Below are 18,449 nucleotides of genomic sequence, written 5' to 3'. Positions count from 1 at the left end.
ACTATACAAAGAAAGGAACAACCAAACAATGGCTTATATCCAAACAATAGATCTATTCATACACAGCCAAAAAAAAAACTTCACCTACAAAGCTTCACCTACATAGCTTCACCCAGAAAGCTTCATCTACAAAGCTTCACCATCAAAGCTTCACCTACATAGCTTCACCCAGAAAGCTTCATCTACAAAGCTTCACCATCAAAGCTTCACCTAGAAAGCTTCATCTACAAAGCTTCATCTACAAAGCTTCACCATCAAAGCTTCACCTAGAAAACTTCAACACCAAAGCTTCACCTACAAAGCTTCAACACAAAACCTTGCTCCAAATAAACAAATTTTGTTCACAAAACCCAAGATGCCCTTGAACTTGTACAAAAACACTTGGGTAAACATAAACATTTTTTGTTTTACACCCACAAGGGCCCAAAATCTTCCTTCTTATTTATTCACTTATATATGTTCCCAAACATATTATAATAGATCCAACAACAAGCCAAAGTCCCAGGTTTCATAATGGACAAAAGTACAAGCAATTCATCAATAATGAAGGTGCTACAAAAATTGGAATCTGCCAAATAGAAATCCAACCCAAGAGACTTTTTCTCTCTCTCCCTCTTCCGCCTCCTTTCATCTATCAAATTTCTGCAACCTCTGCTCTTCTCCAATGGAGCTGAATTTTGGACACCCTATAGTTTTTGAGCATATGAACAACTTTCAAGAAGGAACCATTTCTGTTTGAGCGACGGAAATTAAAGTGTTGAAGCTCCAAACATGACAGTCGGATTCTTGCAGATTTCGAAGCTGCTGTGATGTTTCGAAGATCTGGAAATATTTAACCATTAGTTCATTCTGAATTTTTGATATGTTATGAAAGAGACGATGAGGAACAACTTCAATGAAGAAAGCATGCTGATCTGAACAATAGAAAATGGAGTTTCGAAGCTCACAACAAATCTGACGGGTTGACAGAAAAATAATAACCAGTCATTCATCATACCTGAATTTCTTGAGTTATACAGCTTCGAGGGATCTCAATTTTGGATATGTTGTAGTTCACAAGTTAAGGAACAACTGCGATGAAGAAAGTATGTTGATCTGAGCAAGAGAAAATGGAGTTTTTGAAGCTCACAACAAGTCTGACGCGTTGATATACAAATGACGAATAATCACTCATCATACCTGAATTTCTGGAGTTGTACTGCTCCGATGGATCTCCAATTCGGATATGTTGTAGTTCACGAGCTAAGGAACAACTTTCATGAAGATGGTTTTGCGATCTGAGCCACAGAAAATGGTGTTATATTGAAGAAAAGCTAAAGGCAGACTAAAGGAAAGCAAAAATGGTAAAGCAAAGCAAAAGAAAAGCTAAAGGAAGACAAAATCATGGCACATGATAATGAGTCATACCCTACCCCTCATTGGATTCGAATACACCCATCCTCCAAAATCATGACAAAGGCCACATTATAGATATCTGTACAAACATTCCAAAGAAAAAGGGAGGGAGTTAAAAAAAAAAAAAAAAAAAAAAAAAAAAAAAAAAAAGGGCCTAGGCCTCCACTTCTTTGAGCCTAACACATCTTCATAACAAAAAAACAATATATGAAGAAAGAGCCCTGGGTTACCACTTCGAAAAGAAACAAGTGAAGTTTTCCTACTCATGACATTGACTACTAGCTAGACACCTCATTCGGCAACTCTCTTCGCCTGAAGACTTGGGGGACTCCCACCATATGCTACTGCACCTTGATACTCGGCAGTCTCACAACCACTCAGTGACTTGGATTTTTCAAGTCTCCAACCGAGAAGTTTTCCTCACTCGGGAAATTAAGGGAACACTACCTCAAACTACATGCTTCACTCACAAAGCTTCAACAATACAGGTTTCAACAAAAGCAAAAATTCAAAGAACTTTATGAAGAAGGCTTTGGTGTATTTAACACAATATGTTGAAATGAAGCAAAGCTTATTTATTAATATTTTCGATAAGCCACAAATATGTACATATACATGAGTCAAAATAAACAAACAAAAGGGAGCCTTCACAAAGGTTGCTTAGGGGAAGTCTCAGCAGTCGGTAGAGCCCCAGAAAGAGAAAGCACCGGAGGGTGGTTATCCGGAGCCTCAGTACTTGACAAAACCCCAAAAGGAGGAGGCATTGGAGGTTCATCATTTGAAGCTTCATTACCAGGTACAGCCCCAGAGGACGAAGGCAATAAATGCCTTTGGAACAAACCCACAAACCGCTGATGATCAAGTAAAACCTTACCATCAGATTCCTTCATCTGGTCAAGCTTCCTCTTCATGTTTGTAGCATAGTCATGGGCGAGCCGGTGCAACTGCTTATTCTCATGCTTGAGCCCTCTAATCTCCTGTTTGAGACTCATCACTTCAGCAGCCAATGATTCAACTTGGCGGGTTCTAGCAAATAGGCGTTGGGCCATATTAGACACAGAACCTGCACACTGAACACTAAGAGCCAGAGAGTCCTTAACAGCCAACTCATCAGACCGTTTGGAAAGTAGTCTGTTATCTTTGGGAGTGAGAAGGTTCCTGGCCACCACTGCAGCGGTCATATCATTCTTCATCACAGAATCCCTAACGGTAAGAGGACCAGTAGAGGATATGAAGGATGGGCGCCATATGTTGTCTGGAGAAGGCGTGGCTGTCTCTTCTCCAAGGTTCAAGTCAAAACGACGGTCGGAGGGTCCAGACATTTTCAAATGTGTTGAAGAGGGAAGAGGTCAGACAAATCAAGATCTTAGAAGTGCAAGAAATGAGCTTCTACTGGTAGAGATTCAAGTGTGCTGTGGAACTTAATGCCAGCCTCTATAAAAATCTGCACTCGACGGAGCTTCAGAAATCGAAGAGGCGTTTGCTTTCTCAAAAGCTGGGCTGCTCAGAGACCACGAGGGCCGATCTCAGAAATCGAAGAAGCACCTGCTTTTTCAGCCTCGTCAGCACCTGTCACATGCACACTCAGCTTTGCGGAAATTACGGGCAATCTGTCGAAGATTTCTGGTGAAGTAGAAAGCACGTGAATCTTACTGTTCAATCACCGCTCTCCATATGCACCATCAACTCCTCGGGTACCACATATAACTTTGTCAAAGATCTCTGACAAAGTTTAGGCACGAGAATTTCGAAGTTCCAGCTACCCTACTATTACCCATAAGGGTAAAGGAACAGCACCACTGCTTGACAACTGGAAAGTCCCTATGTGTGTCGACCTCCGTGTTTTGCGGTAAGACAGGTTGGCAAGAACGTCCAACCTTTACTCACATTCGAGAAAAGACTCCCAACATAATTACTTTCTCAAAAACCGGAGTAGCACCGCTTTCCGAATCTCGAGAGTCAGATCCTCGACGGGATTGCTTGTTCGAAAACCGAAGAGGCACAACTCTCAGAACTTCGAGAGCCAGATTTCCTTAGATAAAGCTTGTCTGTAATCTTCACACGTAACATCAGCTTTCCAGATACCACATACCACTTTTTCAAAGTGCTCTGACAAAATTAAAACACGTGAAGCTGGCAGCTCCCACTACATTGTTGTGACCAAGAAGGGTAAAGGAATAACATTACTACTTGTTATTGGGAAATCCCTATATACATTGACCTCCCTCCTCAACGGACAGGCAAACCTGCAAAAATGCTCAACCCTTTCTCGCATTCGAAAAGGCACCCTCAACATAACCTCTCGAAATACTCAGCTTTATTTCCCCCCGATAATACCTCAGCAAATAAGCCACACCAAGAACAAGAGTATCTCATATCATCAGGGTCGAAAGCAAGAGTATCCCATATCATGCTTTCTCCCTGTCTTTGTCTTTGTCCTTGTCCACACCTGCAGGACAAGGAGAAAGAGAGCAGTCAGTCGGAACCTGAAATCAAACCTCCAATTTGGAACTGACTGCCTGGAGCCTTTACCTGGTTGCTTACTTAGCATTGCTCTCGAGTACTCATCCTCAACTGCTGTCAAGGTCATGAATTCCACCGGCAAATACCTCATGACAGTTGATCAGATATTGGCTCTTTACACTGAAGCTGCCAAGCGTGGATGAGTCACTATGAAGGAATGTTCTGAAGGACCATTTAAATGCCAAGGTTGCACACCACTTCTGCCATGCAAAAGATTGAAGCAGAAGGTTCAACGGTGAGCTGAAACAGATCACTACAGCACGACACCTTTCCATACCACATTCATTATTCCGTCAACAGCAAAAGTATCCCATATCATCAAGGTCGAACGTACTCTAGATTTGATGGACTTGTTTTGACCCTCAAATTTTTGAGTCGGCCTTATACTCTGAAGGGCACCAGAAAACCCTCCAGCACAGTTCAAGAATAAGCCTGTGGAAAGTTACTTCTTCAAAAGCAAAAGTATCTCATATCATCTCTTATCCATTTGCTTCTCCTTATCCTGGCAGTTGAATGAGAGACAAGGAGAAGGAGAACAATCAACCGGAAGCCGAAGTCAAACCTCTGATCCTGGGTTGCTTACTTGGAAGTTTGACTGCTTACCTTGTCTGTCACCTCTTTCGGCAGATCTCCTAGCTCGGCGACTTGGGGGACTCCTACTATAGGGTTTGTATCGCACTTGACCAAGCCCGAAACTACAAGTAAGCTTCAAAGTGAAATTGATACATTACCTTGTGCATCTTCATCAGCTAAATACACCATTCCCGGATGGAGGAAAGGTACTTCCAGAGAAGGGCAGATGAAGATCAGACCACACTTCGGTACTTAGAAGTTTCGTGATTACTCAAGGGATTGGATCTTACAAGTCCCCAACCGAGGAGTTTCCCTCACTCGGGAACTTAAGGGAGCACTGTTTGTACCATACTTGACCAATCCCGAAACTACCGAGCACCGGCCAACGCTATACTGTCAAGGACCCAGAAGAGTTCCCCTCCGACCAGGAGGCCAATCACTACTCGACACGTGTCAAGATTAGAAGCCAATCAGAGCGCAGCACGTGTCGACATCAAGAACCAATCATAACATGACACATGTCAATGTGACAAAGCTACAAGTTTTTCTATAAATAGGGGTCATTCCCCCACAATATGGCCTAATGCCATTTGTGTTAAATCATTCACAAGAACTCACTAAATTGAGAGCTTGATCCTTTGTACTTGTGTAAGCCCTTCACTACTAATAAGAACTCCTCTACTCCGTGGACGTAGCCAATCTGGGTGAACCACGTACATCCTGTGTTTGCTTCTCTGTCTCTATTCATTTACGTACTTATCCTCACTAGTGACCGAAGCAACCAAGCGAAGGTCACAAAACCTGACACTTTCTGTTGTACCAAAGTCTTCGCTGATTTTGTGCATCAACAAGAGTCTTTGGGTGTACATGCTTTTTTCACATTCAAGCTCAAAATCATGACAAGCTAGACCCAAGGGCTGCCAAATGTGTCTTTCTAGGTTATTCATCTACCCAAAAAGGTTACAAGTGCTATAATTCAACAACTAGAAAAATGGTTGTTTCAAGAGATGTTAAATTTGAAGAACATGTTCCTTACTTCTCACAATCACTGGATTACTCTAGACAGGGGGAGCATTTGATGGACTTATTTCCTTTTCCATATCCAAACGGAGAAGATGCAACATGCATTCCTAGTGATCATGTGCCGGATGATGTTAATCTTCACCCGGTGGAACATTTTGAAGATGAAATCCCTTCCTCATCGGAGATTCACACTGCACCCTTAAGTGATCCTTCCAACCATGAGGTTGTTCAAATACCTGTAGTTCAATCTCCTACAGTTCATCGCAATCATGCACGAGAGAGGAAACTTCCATCCAAGTTGCATGATTATGTGACCTACACTGCCAGGTATCCCGTGACTGATGTTATTGACTATAGCAAAGTCTCATCTTCTTTTGCTACATTCCTAATCCTAAGTGCCATTAATGAAGCTCGAGAACCTCAAAGTTTTCAAGAAGCCAATCTTCACAGTGAGTGGAGAAATGTTATGGCAGAGGAGCTTCAAGCCCTCCATGAAAATAGCACATGGACTATAGTGAAACTTCCAAAAGGAAAGAAGGCAGTGGGGAGTCGTTGGGTGTACAAAACTAAGTTTCATTCAGATGGCACAATCGAAATGAATAAGGCTCGCTTGGTTGCTCGAGGTTTTACACAAACCTATGACGTCGATTATAAAGAGACATTTGCTCCGGTGGCAAAAATGAACACTGTTAGAGTATTGTTGTCGGTTGCAATTAACAATGCATGACCTATCTTTTAAATGGATGTTAAAAATGCTTTCCTGCATGGTGAACTTGAAGAAGAGGTTTACATGAAGTTACCCCCAGGTCATCCTCAATCAAACAATCCAGAAATGGTGTGCAAACTCCATAAATCCATTTATGGTCTCAAGCAAAGTCCACGTGCATGGTATGCCAAGCTTAGTCATGTTCTGGAAAGGGTTGGTTTTTGTCAAAGTATTGCGGATTCTTCCCTATTTGTTCGTTCCAGCTCAGTGGGTAAACTAGTTGTGCTCATTTTTGTTGATGATCTAATTGTGACAGGTGATAATATGTCAGAGATTAATACTCTTAAACAGTATCTCAACAACAAGTTTGCTATCAAGGATCTTGGCACTCTCAAATACTTTCTGGGCATCGAGATGGCACACTCTCACAAGAGTTTCTTCCTCAACCAACGCAAGTATGTCATGGATCTTCTTCACGAAGCAAAAATGACAGATTGCAAGCTTGCTCGTACCTCATTGGATAGCAACTTGAAGCTAAAAACTCATGGTGATCTAGTTCCCAATTTAAGTTACTATCAAAGAATGGTTAGCAAACTCATTTATCTGATTATCACACGTCCTGAAATATCATATGCCGTCAGCATTGTTAGCCAGTTTATGCACTCTCCAAGCATGGATCATTTGAAGATTGTTCATCGTGTGCTACGTTATCTGAAGGGTTCCATTGGTAGAGGAATTCTTATGCGCAACAATAGTCACACTCAGATCTCAGGCTATACCGATGTTGACTGGGCAGTCAATTCTCTCGATCGCAAGTCTACCATTGGGTTTTGTACGTTTGTGGGAGGCAACCTAGTTACCTGGAAAAGCAAGAAACAAAGTGTTGTTGCACGCTCTAGTGCAGAGGCAGAGAATCGTGCTATGGCGTCGACTACTTGTGAACTTATTTGGCTCAAAAGCCTTCTGTTGGCTTTAGGTTTTCCTCATCAACAACCCATGTCCCTACACTGTGATAATCAGGCCGCGATGCACATTGCATCGAATCCTGTATTCCATGAGCGAACTAAACATATTGAAGTTGATTGTCACTACTTCAGAAATCAAGTTCAGTCCAAGGTGATCGATACTCACTACACGCGCAGTCATGATCAACTTGCGGATATTTTCACAAAAGGATTAACCTATGCTAATTTTCAGCGTCTTTTGTTTAAGCTTGGATCAATTAATCCCTTTGATCCAGCTTTAGGGGGAGTATTGGAAGAAAGAATGGCAACTAGGGTTAGGTTAGGTTGCATGTTCACCGTACAAAGGATTTTAGGGTGATAGATAGTGTTGTCAATTCCCTTAATTCAAGGGATGTGTCTCTTGTTGTCAATTCCCTTAATTCAAGGGATGTGTCTTATTTGTCTTGTTGTCAATTCCCTTAATTCAAGGGATGTGTCTTATTTGTTCTTTTTTTGACGTAAATCAAGGAGGGATAGGTAGTCTCGTTTTCTTCCTTCTAGCACATATATATTTGCTATCTCTTGTACCTGATTGTCTCATGATGAATATACCATTCACAAAATTCAATACATCAAAAAAAAATTCCCGAGAAGCCTCTCAGATATTGACTTGGAAACCATTTGATCATTTGTAGCAGTACTAGTACTGTTTGGGCAAGGATTCGGCCTTGGCATAGCTCCCCTGGTGTGTTGGCACTTGGCGTTGATGTTGGTTGTTGGTTGAGTTCTTACTGCTTAGTGTGCTACAAGAAGAGTACAAAGTTAGTTTTGAAATGTGCCTTTGTGGGGCCTTAGGTGTAGGCCTTGAGGCTCACGATTAAAACTAACAAAGAGCTAGGCGTGCCACTGTTATCTCAATATAACAGATGTTGAATAGATTTGATTTAAGTTGATTACTTACGCCCTAAGATACTTAAACTTCTCGTTATCAAATGATTGTCACAGATATGTTAAGTCTGCATTAAGTTCTTTTTTCTTGCCTTGTGACTAAGGACTTTTACTTATAATTTTGTATGTTCAAATGAAGGGAGTCCATAGCCTTCTTAATCATTTGATTGGTTACAGTTAAACGCTTAAATAAGTGATGTTAACTTGCTTAGCCATATTTGATCATAAATGGGTCTTAAAACGAGAAACAATTGCAAGTGAGTTAAAACATAACATAATATGCATTTAAACAACAGATCTACAAACTATAAGTACAAACGCAAGGAAGTTGGGCAAGATTTCACCTTGTCGGGCAAGGTTTGAACATCTTGCAACCACTTCTCTTTGAGTTTGTAGAAGGGTCGTGGGTACTGGGAAATGGAAATGTAAGTAGGAAATACAAACAGGGTTTCCGAAAGGGAATCGATACTACGAATCTAGGATAAGGTAGTAGAGCTTCTAATCTTGCCAAAAGATGGCCTTCTACGAGGAATCCATGGCTAAAAGGTGTATAATCTAGACGAAGTGCAGCTTTCTGGGTGTTTGCTTGTCTGAGAGGCAAGTTTGTATGTCTTTTGTTTAATTGGTTGAGTGTCATTTTCTCTATTGTCTCTCTTGGCTTTTATAGGCAATTTGGCCCGATTGCTTTAGGTTTACTCTTGGCCGATGGCTCTCAGGGGTAGTGAGTCATCTTGTATTTACACCTTGATGCCATCAGAAAGTGCTTTTTGGTTGGTATTGAGCTGATCTCTGTCACTTATCACTCCCATCATAGACATGTGACCTATGCCTTGGCTGAGAAGACTTCAATTTGTTTCAGGCTTTATTGCTGGGCTTCGAGCAAATTCAACTTGTTTTGGTGCCTTTAGGCTTCCTTTATGCTAAGCTAAATATTCAAATATTAACCCAAACAAGTACTTGAAGATCTGCAGTTGTACTTTTCGAATTCGATGAGGCTGTTGAAGAAGGATCATATATGGACATACTGAGAGAGTTGAAGAAGTGAGAGAGTGAGATAGAGAGAGAGAGAGGCAATTATATATGGTGGGGACGCGATCGAGTACTATGATTTGAGTTCTTTTATTTGATTTTGGGGTTAGCCCTTTAGATATTTAGGTTTTAAAGCATCTTTAGGTGTGATCCAAAAAAAGTTAAAAAGTTTTGTAAATGTAAAATGAAGACCATTGAGGGGTTATCAGGCCCTTCATGTTTCATTGGGTCCAATCTCGTATACACACTTTACCAAATTCCCTTGTAATTGTGCTTAGGGTGTAAGTGTTGTACTGGAAAATCAGATTCCCATCATAAAATTTCGAAAGTTCAAACATTTGAAATCCAAAGTTCTAAAGGAAAGAAAAAGGGCATGCCGTTAGAGACGGATCTTAAAAGTGTATAACTAAATTAGAAAAAGAGATTAATCACAACATCAACAACAATTTGATAGGATGAAATGTCTACATTACTTCTAATATAGCGCATACAATATCATAATATTGTAGTGAGATACTATTGTTACTATATCAAAAATATTAAGATGGTGTAACTATTATATTTGCATTGTGTATCTACCGTTGATATAAGACTCATAATGATGTGTGTATTTTATATATTGACAACGTGGTTTGAATATTGAGGATTTTAATGGTTTGCTCACAGTTATAAGCAGGAGGATCCACAGAAGAAGAACGATGTCAGATAAAATAGAGACTATGATGAGTTGGGATCGAGCCCGACTCTATGAGAGAGTAAGAGTCGCAAAGAGAGAAGAACGTAGACGTTCTCCAAAACCTTTGCATTGACCGAGAGTTAGGATCATAAACTACTGTCATCTCCTGGGATCTGGCACTCTAAACTTTATTCAAAACTCCTATGCAACAAAAACTATAAACTTCTCATTTTTAGAAATAAGGAGCCGTTTATTCTCTTCAAAAGCAGACTTGTTAAATAAAAAGGGAAACTTACAATTTTTAGAAAAACAATTAAAGCATCTAAGAATTGTTTCATCATTTCATTCAACTATTAAGGTGTCTATATAAAGGGTAATGTTAAGGAGAACAAATAATGTGGTTGTTGATGGTTTGATTATTACTTAAATGTTGACTCACATGCTTATTTATGATAGGTGACACATCATTTGGTTTAAATTTTGATCTGTTTAGAATTCTTATATAAAAGTGTGGCTTGTTAAAAATAGAAAGCTAGGCCTTTCATTGTGTACTGAAAAATTAAATTTAGTTCCATGCAAGAAAACTATAAATTTAATTTAAGTCACTTGATATGCAGATTTAACATATATGAGAGCTTGTTAAACGTTTCATAACGAGGCTACAACACCCTATAAGATGTCAATGGCCCATCTTTAGCACGTCATTTTCAAATATCTCCATAAAATTATGAAGTTTTAATGAACTTTCATAGACTTAAATGGGAATTTAAGAGTTTGGTTTGGTGGGTGAAGTTGGATTTATCAAAAAGAATATTTAGTAAAAAAAAAAAAAAAATTACACAAACAAAAAAGAGTACTCATGGTATTTACATGGAGGTTTCCTCACTGTACAAATTCCTTTCATATCAAGTTTCTGGCGCTTTTTAATTAAAAAACACTTTCACAATTCGCACTGCACTCTTCCCAAGTTCCCACCGAAAGCTCCACCACGCTGCAACTCTCTCTCTCTCTCCTAATTCGAATACCGAAAGCTAGAGAACTGCAGAAATGGCTGGATACAAAGCCGACGATGACTACGACTACCTCTTCAAGGTGGTCTTGATTGGGGACTCCGGTGTGGGCAAGTCCAATCTGCTCTCCAGGTTCACTAAGAACGAGTTCAACCTGGAGTCCAAATCCACCATTGGAGTTGAATTCGCCACCAGGACCTTAACCGTTGACGGCAAAGTCATCAAGGCTCAGATTTGGGACACTGCTGGCCAAGAAAGGTCCTCACTTTTCTTCTTCTTCCATGGATTTCCCCATCTGGGTCTTGCTACTTTTCGATTTTATTTTCTGGGTTTGCGAATTTTTTTATGCTGGATTGGTAGGTTATGTGCTTTGGTGAAGTTTAAATTGTGGGGTTTGGTGAAAGTTTGGATATATTTGGGTGTTTATTGTTTCATGTAGTTTATGTTTGGCTCAGATTTGTTGAATTTTGGTTTAGTTTGTGTGTTTAGGAAGATTTAGGTTCTCTCTTGTTGTTGCAGAAACTCTTTGATCTTAGGATTTGGGTGGTTTGTTTTGGTTTGCTTGATCTTTGAATAGTAGGTGGGTTTTAGATCTTGGCTGGTTGAGATCCACCCGTAATAAAGGAAGAAGATAAGCTAACCGTGGTAGTGGTGGTTTTTCTTGTCGGGCACGTGCCGCTGTCAGGTGCCCGATTTTCGAGACTGAGATCAGTGAGGTTCCTGATTCAGCTGTGGTCGATCTCCTTAAATTCCCTCTATTTGTGGACTGAGATCTTAAATTTAGTGATTAAGTGTCATTCCTTAATTACTAAACATAATGAGAATGCTTCATGGTGAAGCTTCTGACATGCCTTTAAATTAAATAAATGCCAACGAACAAGCGGTTAGCACAATATTTAAACATTGTCTAGCAATTTAGTGTAAGTTTTTAGAAAAGGCCTTCAGTAAATATAGGAAAGAAAAAGAGAAGAAAGGACATGGATTTATCTGCAACCAAATATAGAACACCCGAAAATTGACCTCCTCTTTCCTTTATAGATATAGTGGTGCAGCATCGTACTAATAGCTTCCCCTTTAGTTACCCTTGAGTTATAACTTACTTGCCAAAGATTATCTTCTTTCCCTTTAAATGCTGGATAGGAGTTTATGGTGGCGGTTAGAACTTACAATTCATTAACAGGGTGGGCTTTAAGGGTTGACAGAGAACGGCAGATTAGAAGGAACAGGACCGAGCCAAATTAGCATCTGTCGTGTCCACATATATTGTGACAGTTAGAATCTAGGGACTAAAAAGGCTAAGAAAAATAGTGGTTGTGGACTGTTGTTTTCTTTTGAGATTTTCCAAGTGATCCTTTAGACATGGTCGTTGTTGTTAACTAATAACTAGTTGAGGGGAAATAGAGGTTATTTTTGAGACTCATAGTGAATCAATTATAAAAAAACATAAGCAATTTCATCTTTTAAACAGCGACAAGTCAGCCATATTAATGAGGACATGTTATACGATTAAAGTTTGATGCAGTGCGAGGACTTTTGATAATTATGCTTATTTGCTTCTTGTTATGAGTTTCACTTTGTTTACATTTCATCTGGTGGTTATGGAGGCTCAGCTCATAAGATATATCAGAAAAGGAATGCTATAAGCTGATAAATATATGCTTTCTGGTCCTCAAAAGCTAAAAGCTAATTAACATTGCTTTTTCTTGTTTATTGGCATTTCAGTTAGTGCAACTTATTAAGTCCATATTATATATCTTTTGGAAACTTAAAGCATCATTATATTAATCAAACTACTGTCGTTAGTATATGGATGATAGATTGTCCAGAATGTTACATTACTATGATGGGAACTAAGTTCAGGTTTACGATTTCTAATAGTGAATTGTGGCTTGTAATCAATTTTTGGCAAAATACCTCCCCCCTTGCTTTTGAAGTCTGTTATGACATTTTCTCTTAGTGATGCCTTTCTACTTATTTTTTATGCTAAAGTCTTCCCTCTTGGTTTCATAGGTATCGCGCCATCACTAGTGCGTACTATCGCGGGGCTGTGGGTGCACTCCTTGTGTACGATGTCACTCGCCATGCGACATTTGAGAATGTTGACAGATGGCTGAAAGAATTGAGGAACCACACCGATTCCAACATTGTTGTGATGCTTGTTGGGAACAAATCAGATCTGCGCCACCTTGTAGCTGTCTCAACTGAAGATGGGAAGTCCTATGCCGAGAAGGAATCACTCTACTTCATGGAAACATCTGCACTGGAAGCAAAGAATGTGGAAAACTCCTTCGCTGAAGTTCTGACTCAAATATACCATGTTGTGAGCAAGAAGGCAGTTGAAGGGGGAGAAAACGGAACTTCATCAGTCCCAGCACAAGGAGAGAAAATAAATATAAAGGATGATGTGTCCGCTTTGAAGAGAGTCGGGTGCTGCTCAAGCTAGGCCTGGTAAACAAAACTTGATTGAATGAATATTGCCTCGATGTACTGTGTAATATTTTGCAGAGGGACACAAACTAGAGAATACCGGAACACGAAATTTTTACTGAGTAAGCTATCTTATGTTATCCTCAATTAGTAAACAGTTCAGCACCATCTATGACTTTAAATTTGTTAAAGTTCAATATCGGAATTCACTCAGCCTCGCTTTTGGAACGAGTAAAACTTCCTTATCATTGTTGAGAGTTTTGAGTTCAGAACGCAGAAGTTTATGGTCTGTCCTGAGATGAACATCGAGCTGCTGGTGTGGGTTGTCTTGCATTTTTAACCACTCTACATTTTGCACAATTACCTCACAACTCCCATTCGTTACTGATAAGTGAACATGTCATTAAAGGTTATGAATGTCGATTTCGTTGCTAATTACTTTAAAACTCGAAACTTTGAACCTTGGACTTGAGTTCCAAACTTAGGGCTTTTTGACATGACGGGACCTTGAAATCAAGCCTTAAATAAGACCTTACATTCGAGATGTGAGAATTTTAGCTGTGACCGGGTGGATATCACTTTGTGCTTGTTTTTCTTCTCACATGACACATCTTACTTACGGCGATAAAGATAAATGCAAAGTTATATACACTCGGTTGCACTTTAAGAGTTTGTCGTATAATATTATGAGAAGTCGAGATTGTACCTAAGTTTACACATAATTCCAGTTTGAATATTAAACTAGTTGCTAAATATCAAGTAGTTTAGTTTAATCACAAGGTGTTTACAAAAGCTTAAACAAGGACTTGGCCCAACGCCCCATCACTCTAAAACCTCCACAGCTCCCGGCCAATTCAATCAGTCTCTCTCTCTCTCTAACCGAACTCGAATTGAGGCAACAAGAGCAAAACCCCATTTCGGCGACAATGAGAGAGGAAGAGATTGAAATGCTTCGTGGGGTAGTGAGGGACTGCGTGACGAAGCACCTATACTCCTCCGCCATCTTCTTCGCTGACAAAGTCGCTGCCTTTACCAATGACCCTGGCGATATCTACATGCAAGCTCAGGCTCTCTTTCTTGGCCGCCATTACCGACGCGCCTACCACCTCCTCAATGCCTCCCAGATCGTCCTACGCGACCTTCGATTTCGTTACCTCGCCGCCAAGTGCCTTGTAAGTCTCTCTCGCTGCTCAAATCAGGAAATCGGTTCTCTTTGTTTGCTGATTTCGTTCAATGTTTTTGCTTGAAATTGCGTTTTCCATTTTGTGGGTTTTGGGTTTCTTAGTTGGGTTTTGTTACAGTTTGATAGGTGATTGATTGTAGAAAAAAGGACATTTTTTTTCGTGTTGTCGAATTTTCAAATCCAGTAGAACATACCTTATCAGTTGTTTAGACAAATTGTAGTTTCGGCGGTAAATACATCGATGGGTAGATAGACATTATAATGATTAAAAATTGTTGGTCTTCAAGGTGGGGTTGATGCAGTTATGTTCTAGGTTAATAGGACTGACTAGTTCATTTCTTTTTCGTGTCTCTGTTTTACCAGGAGGAGCTGAAGAAGTGGGATCAATGCATATTAATGCTCGGTGATGCGAAAGTGGATGAACAAGGGAATCTGTAAGACTCAAAGGATTCCAATATCATGTACTTGGATAAAGATGGTGAAGATCATGAGATCAATGTAACATTGTCTGACTCCCTCACCTCCTAGTAAACATTGTTACATGAAAATTTGGCAACAGTTTCTGATGTTCTGTTTGTAGATACTACTAACTTTGTCCCATGAAATGTGTTATTCCTCTCTTGCAACAGATATCTTCTGCAATATGCTTTTTACGAGGCAAGGCATATGAAGCATTGGAAAACCGTGTCCAGGCCCGACAGTGGTAAGTTTTTCTCTGAGACTTAGCTTTACCATGTAAAGTCTTAACGCGTGTGTGTGTTTGAACATGTTTTCTGGTAAAAGAAATGACACTCTGTAGTTTTTAACTGGTAGTAGTATGAGACTTAAGCTAAATGTTGATCTTGTGGATGGAGAATAATATGATTTCTATATGGGCAGCCTCTCCATAAATGGGGGTAAGGCTAGCCGACATTCACCTCTCCCAGACCCTGCGTAAAGCGGGAGCCTTGTGCACTGGGTACGACCATTAATTATGTGTGGCATCTGCTGAGAAAGGAATATATGTTGATTGAAGGGATCCTTTAACTAATTTTATTTTCTTTTTTTAAAGGTATAAAGCTGCTATCAAAGCTGATCCCTTATGTTATGAGGTACGTTCGGAATTTATTCCGTTGGATCTATGGGATTTTAACTTACCAAAGATGGTTTAATAAATTAGAGAAAACACCCTAATAACTATAAGTTTTATATAAAAAAAACACTTCAAGAGTGCAGTTGGAGAAAAAAAAACTCCTCGACTATCCACTTGTCAAGTACTAATTGATTCTTAGTTGCAAAATAAATTTGGTTCCCTTCTCCCATTGCAATGTAGAAGGGTATTTTTCTAAAGTATTTAGTTTGAAGTGTTCTTCTCTGAAATTTAATCTTATCAAGGTTTATATGTGAAAAGCCCAAACTTATTCTTTCTTGCCTATTCTAACATTTTATGGTTTCCAAAAGCAGGGAGGGGATATAGCATTCCCTGCAAAAGAATTGAAATTACTAAAGTATCAACTTGATCAATTGTTTTATCCTTTCAAACATGCTTAAAATACACGGAACATTAATCAGATGTTAGATAGAATCACTTTATGGGGAATTAAATTTCATGTAGAAAATACTATTCAGTTGAACTCTTTACCCAATTCTGTTACATGGGGTGAAACCCACGTGAGAGCGTTAGACAAAAGGTTGACCTCTATAGCACCTTCAGTTTCATCCTTCAAGCTTTTTCTTATGACCTTTTTAATTTCTTTTCAGGCTTTGGAATGTCTTATTGAGAATCACATGCTTACATGCAACGAAGGTTAGGGTCATTCAAATAAACTTTTCTTTTGTCATGTGAGTGTTATTCAAGGAATTAACATCATAGATTTTGATACTACCTTTTCAAATTAATCGATGAAATGTGTTCTAGGCCTCTGGCACTTTTATCTTTGTTGATCCATAGATTCCATCAGAGTGTCTCCTCTGCGTTTCTTTTATCAATAAAGACTGATGTAAGCCTCTCTGCTTTTGTAGTTTCTTATGCAGGCGAAGACCACTTGCCCATCAGATCCACTAGTATACAATGAACCTGGTGTTGTTGCTTATCATTTGAAGGAGTAAGTACTGTTGTAACTGTATCATGAGAAATGCAACCATGATAATGAATATAAGATAAGTTTGTAATGACATTCTAAAAGGCTGACCTTTTATTTCTAATGGTTTGTAAGTAAGGATCAAACATGCACAATTTTCTTATGTAACCAATAATATGTTATATTGAATCGCAAAAAGTTAACTCTACTATTCTATAACAGTAGATTTGGGTAACTTTACATGTATAAGTATATAACTGGCCCAGTGGTATATTTATCTGGTGGATGAATACTTCGTTTTTCTCACATTCATATTTGTTCTCTTACATTGTGGCTGTATGTATATTGTAGATTGCAGAATGATTATAGTTGGTAGGTTTTTATTTATTTATGTTTGTCATATCTACACTGTTTATTTTGGAAGGATGCTAACAATGAAAACTCTAGTTTCCCCAACCAAGATTACCAGAAGGGGAAGTAGTTGGTAATAATTTGAAGTGGGGGAAATAGTGTGCACTCACATAGTAACTTATGACGTGAGAAATTTTATCATTTGGGGTCCTCATGCTGTATGATTATTAGTTGGCTCCTATAAAGTTGCTACTGCATTAAGTTTATGGAAATTGTATTTGTATTCTGTCATTTATGTGGACTATTACGTCGTCTGATTAAATCTTTTGCATGTTTTCTTTCCTTTTTAGTCTGTTCTATTTGCTGGCTATTTGTCACAAATTTTCTTTTCAGCCACCCCTCGTCCATTTGTACTAAGTGATTATATGATCATCTGTCTTTTTACTGAATGTAGATTTGTGCCTCATTAAAATACAGATGTCTGCAGTTTTAGTCTTTAAATGTAAAACTAATATTTCCTTTAGCCTAACTAGATAAATCTACTCGTCTCAGGATATATGAAGAAGCTATTAAATTCTATGAGAAAGCACTTGCATTGTCGACAAGAAGTGTGAGTACTTATGCAGTTCTTGCATATGCTTACCATTTGCAGGTATGTAAAGTTAAAGATTACGTCAAGTATTTTAAGAGAAGAATTGTATTTATTTTATCTTTTTGCTGGATATTTCTTCTTGTTCCTGAAATGTGTTCAAAACTTTGAATCTGTGTGATGGATAAATTCTAGCAAGGGCTTCCGAATTGATAGAAATGAGTAATTTCCACAGGTAAAAGTTTGTTGTAGACTTAATGCAGACCGTTACAAATAAACATTCAGGGAATAAAACAAAATGGCTTTAGGTCTAGTTTTTGTTTGTCAGAAGAGTATGAGTACTATGTTGTTTGACGCATGATGTTCTGGACGTCATTCGACAAATAATATGCTTGTTTCATTCTCTTCTTTTGAAATGTTTCTCAAATGTTTTGTTCATATTTTGGAATTGTTGAAACTAGGATGGTAAACAACCGCATTATGCAACACTCTTAGAATCTTGTGTCCGGATACTGAAACTTCAAAATTGAGTGCCTTTCGTCCCCTTTCAGTATGATGAAAATACTTGTGTTGGTTTTTTTTTGGGTCGGAATACTTAACGTTGATTTGTTCCTGTTTCACTGTCGTGCAGGATAATCTTAATGCAGCAATTACATACTATCAGAAGGTGAGTGATTGTATGAAATGCTTGTCATGGCAGGAATATAGCATGATTATGACAGAGGTATGATTCTGTTTCTTTTGTTGTTTCCGTGCAGGCTCCATGGCTAAAACCAGACGATCAGTTTTGCACCGAAATGTTAAGTGTGGCTTTAGTAGATGATAGCCGTCGTGGTGTAGACTCCGGAACTGAATTTCTACGCTTAAATACTTGTTTGGTACTAAGGTGCTTTTATAAAAAATGGGTATGAGCTCAAAAATGTATTTGGTAAACACTTAAAAACAGCTAATTTCCACAGTTTTGGGTGAAAAAAGCTGAAAACGTAAAACAACAAAAATGAGCTTATTTACA

The 18,449-nt window shown here is 38.9% G+C and overlaps 3 protein-coding genes and 1 long non-coding RNA gene across 6 annotated transcripts; 3 read left to right on the top strand and 1 right to left on the bottom strand.

The window, feature by feature from the left end:
* Window positions 1-420: 420 nt before the first annotated feature.
* LOC139194537 (uncharacterized) lies at window positions 421-1,473 on the bottom strand. Of its 2 annotated transcripts, none has more exons than XR_011579486.1 (3): window positions 1,180-1,473; window positions 998-1,095; window positions 421-822 (listed from the first exon to the last, which is right to left on the bottom strand). It is a non-coding gene; the product is annotated as an uncharacterized lncRNA (long non-coding RNA). The 2 variants fall into 2 exon arrangements; XR_011579485.1 differs by having other exon boundaries at window positions 998-1,071; window positions 1,180-1,471.
* Window positions 1,474-6,253: 4,780 nt separating this feature from the next.
* On the top strand, window positions 6,254-7,543 carry LOC139194825 (uncharacterized mitochondrial protein AtMg00810-like). Its single transcript, XM_070819744.1, has one exon. The coding sequence runs from the start codon at window positions 6,254-6,256 to the stop codon at window positions 7,541-7,543; it is 1,290 nt and encodes a 429-aa protein (XP_070675845.1).
* A 3,111-nt stretch (window positions 7,544-10,654) lies between these two features.
* On the top strand, window positions 10,655-13,401 carry LOC103429485 (ras-related protein RABA1b). Its single transcript, XM_008367634.4, has 2 exons — window positions 10,655-11,085; window positions 12,838-13,401. The coding sequence occupies exons 1-2, from the start codon at window positions 10,865-10,867 to the stop codon at window positions 13,268-13,270; spliced, it is 654 nt and encodes a 217-aa protein (XP_008365856.1). The 5' UTR covers window positions 10,655-10,864; the 3' UTR covers window positions 13,271-13,401.
* A 793-nt stretch (window positions 13,402-14,194) lies between these two features.
* On the top strand, window positions 14,195-18,449 carry LOC103429483 (anaphase-promoting complex subunit 6-like). 2 transcript variants are annotated; one of them, XM_070819320.1, is made up of 9 exons: window positions 14,195-14,426; window positions 14,801-14,935; window positions 15,067-15,140; window positions 15,489-15,528; window positions 16,178-16,223; window positions 16,439-16,521; window positions 17,401-17,500; window positions 18,069-18,104; window positions 18,196-18,449. In XM_070819320.1, exons 2-9 carry the CDS (start codon window positions 14,844-14,846, stop codon window positions 18,346-18,348), a joined length of 624 nt encoding a protein of 207 aa, XP_070675421.1. In that variant the 5' UTR covers window positions 14,195-14,426; window positions 14,801-14,843; the 3' UTR covers window positions 18,349-18,449. The 2 variants fall into 2 exon arrangements, with proteins under 2 accessions (XP_070675421.1, XP_070675422.1); XM_070819321.1 differs by lacking the exon at window positions 15,489-15,528.

The sequence above is a fragment of the Malus domestica genome, chromosome 03, assembly GCF_042453785.1.
Source record: "Malus domestica chromosome 03, GDT2T_hap1".
NCBI classification, from domain to species: Eukaryota; Viridiplantae; Streptophyta; class Magnoliopsida; order Rosales; family Rosaceae; genus Malus; species Malus domestica.
Note: the sequence above shows the minus strand (reverse complement) of the source record. Positions and strands in the feature narration are given on the sequence as shown.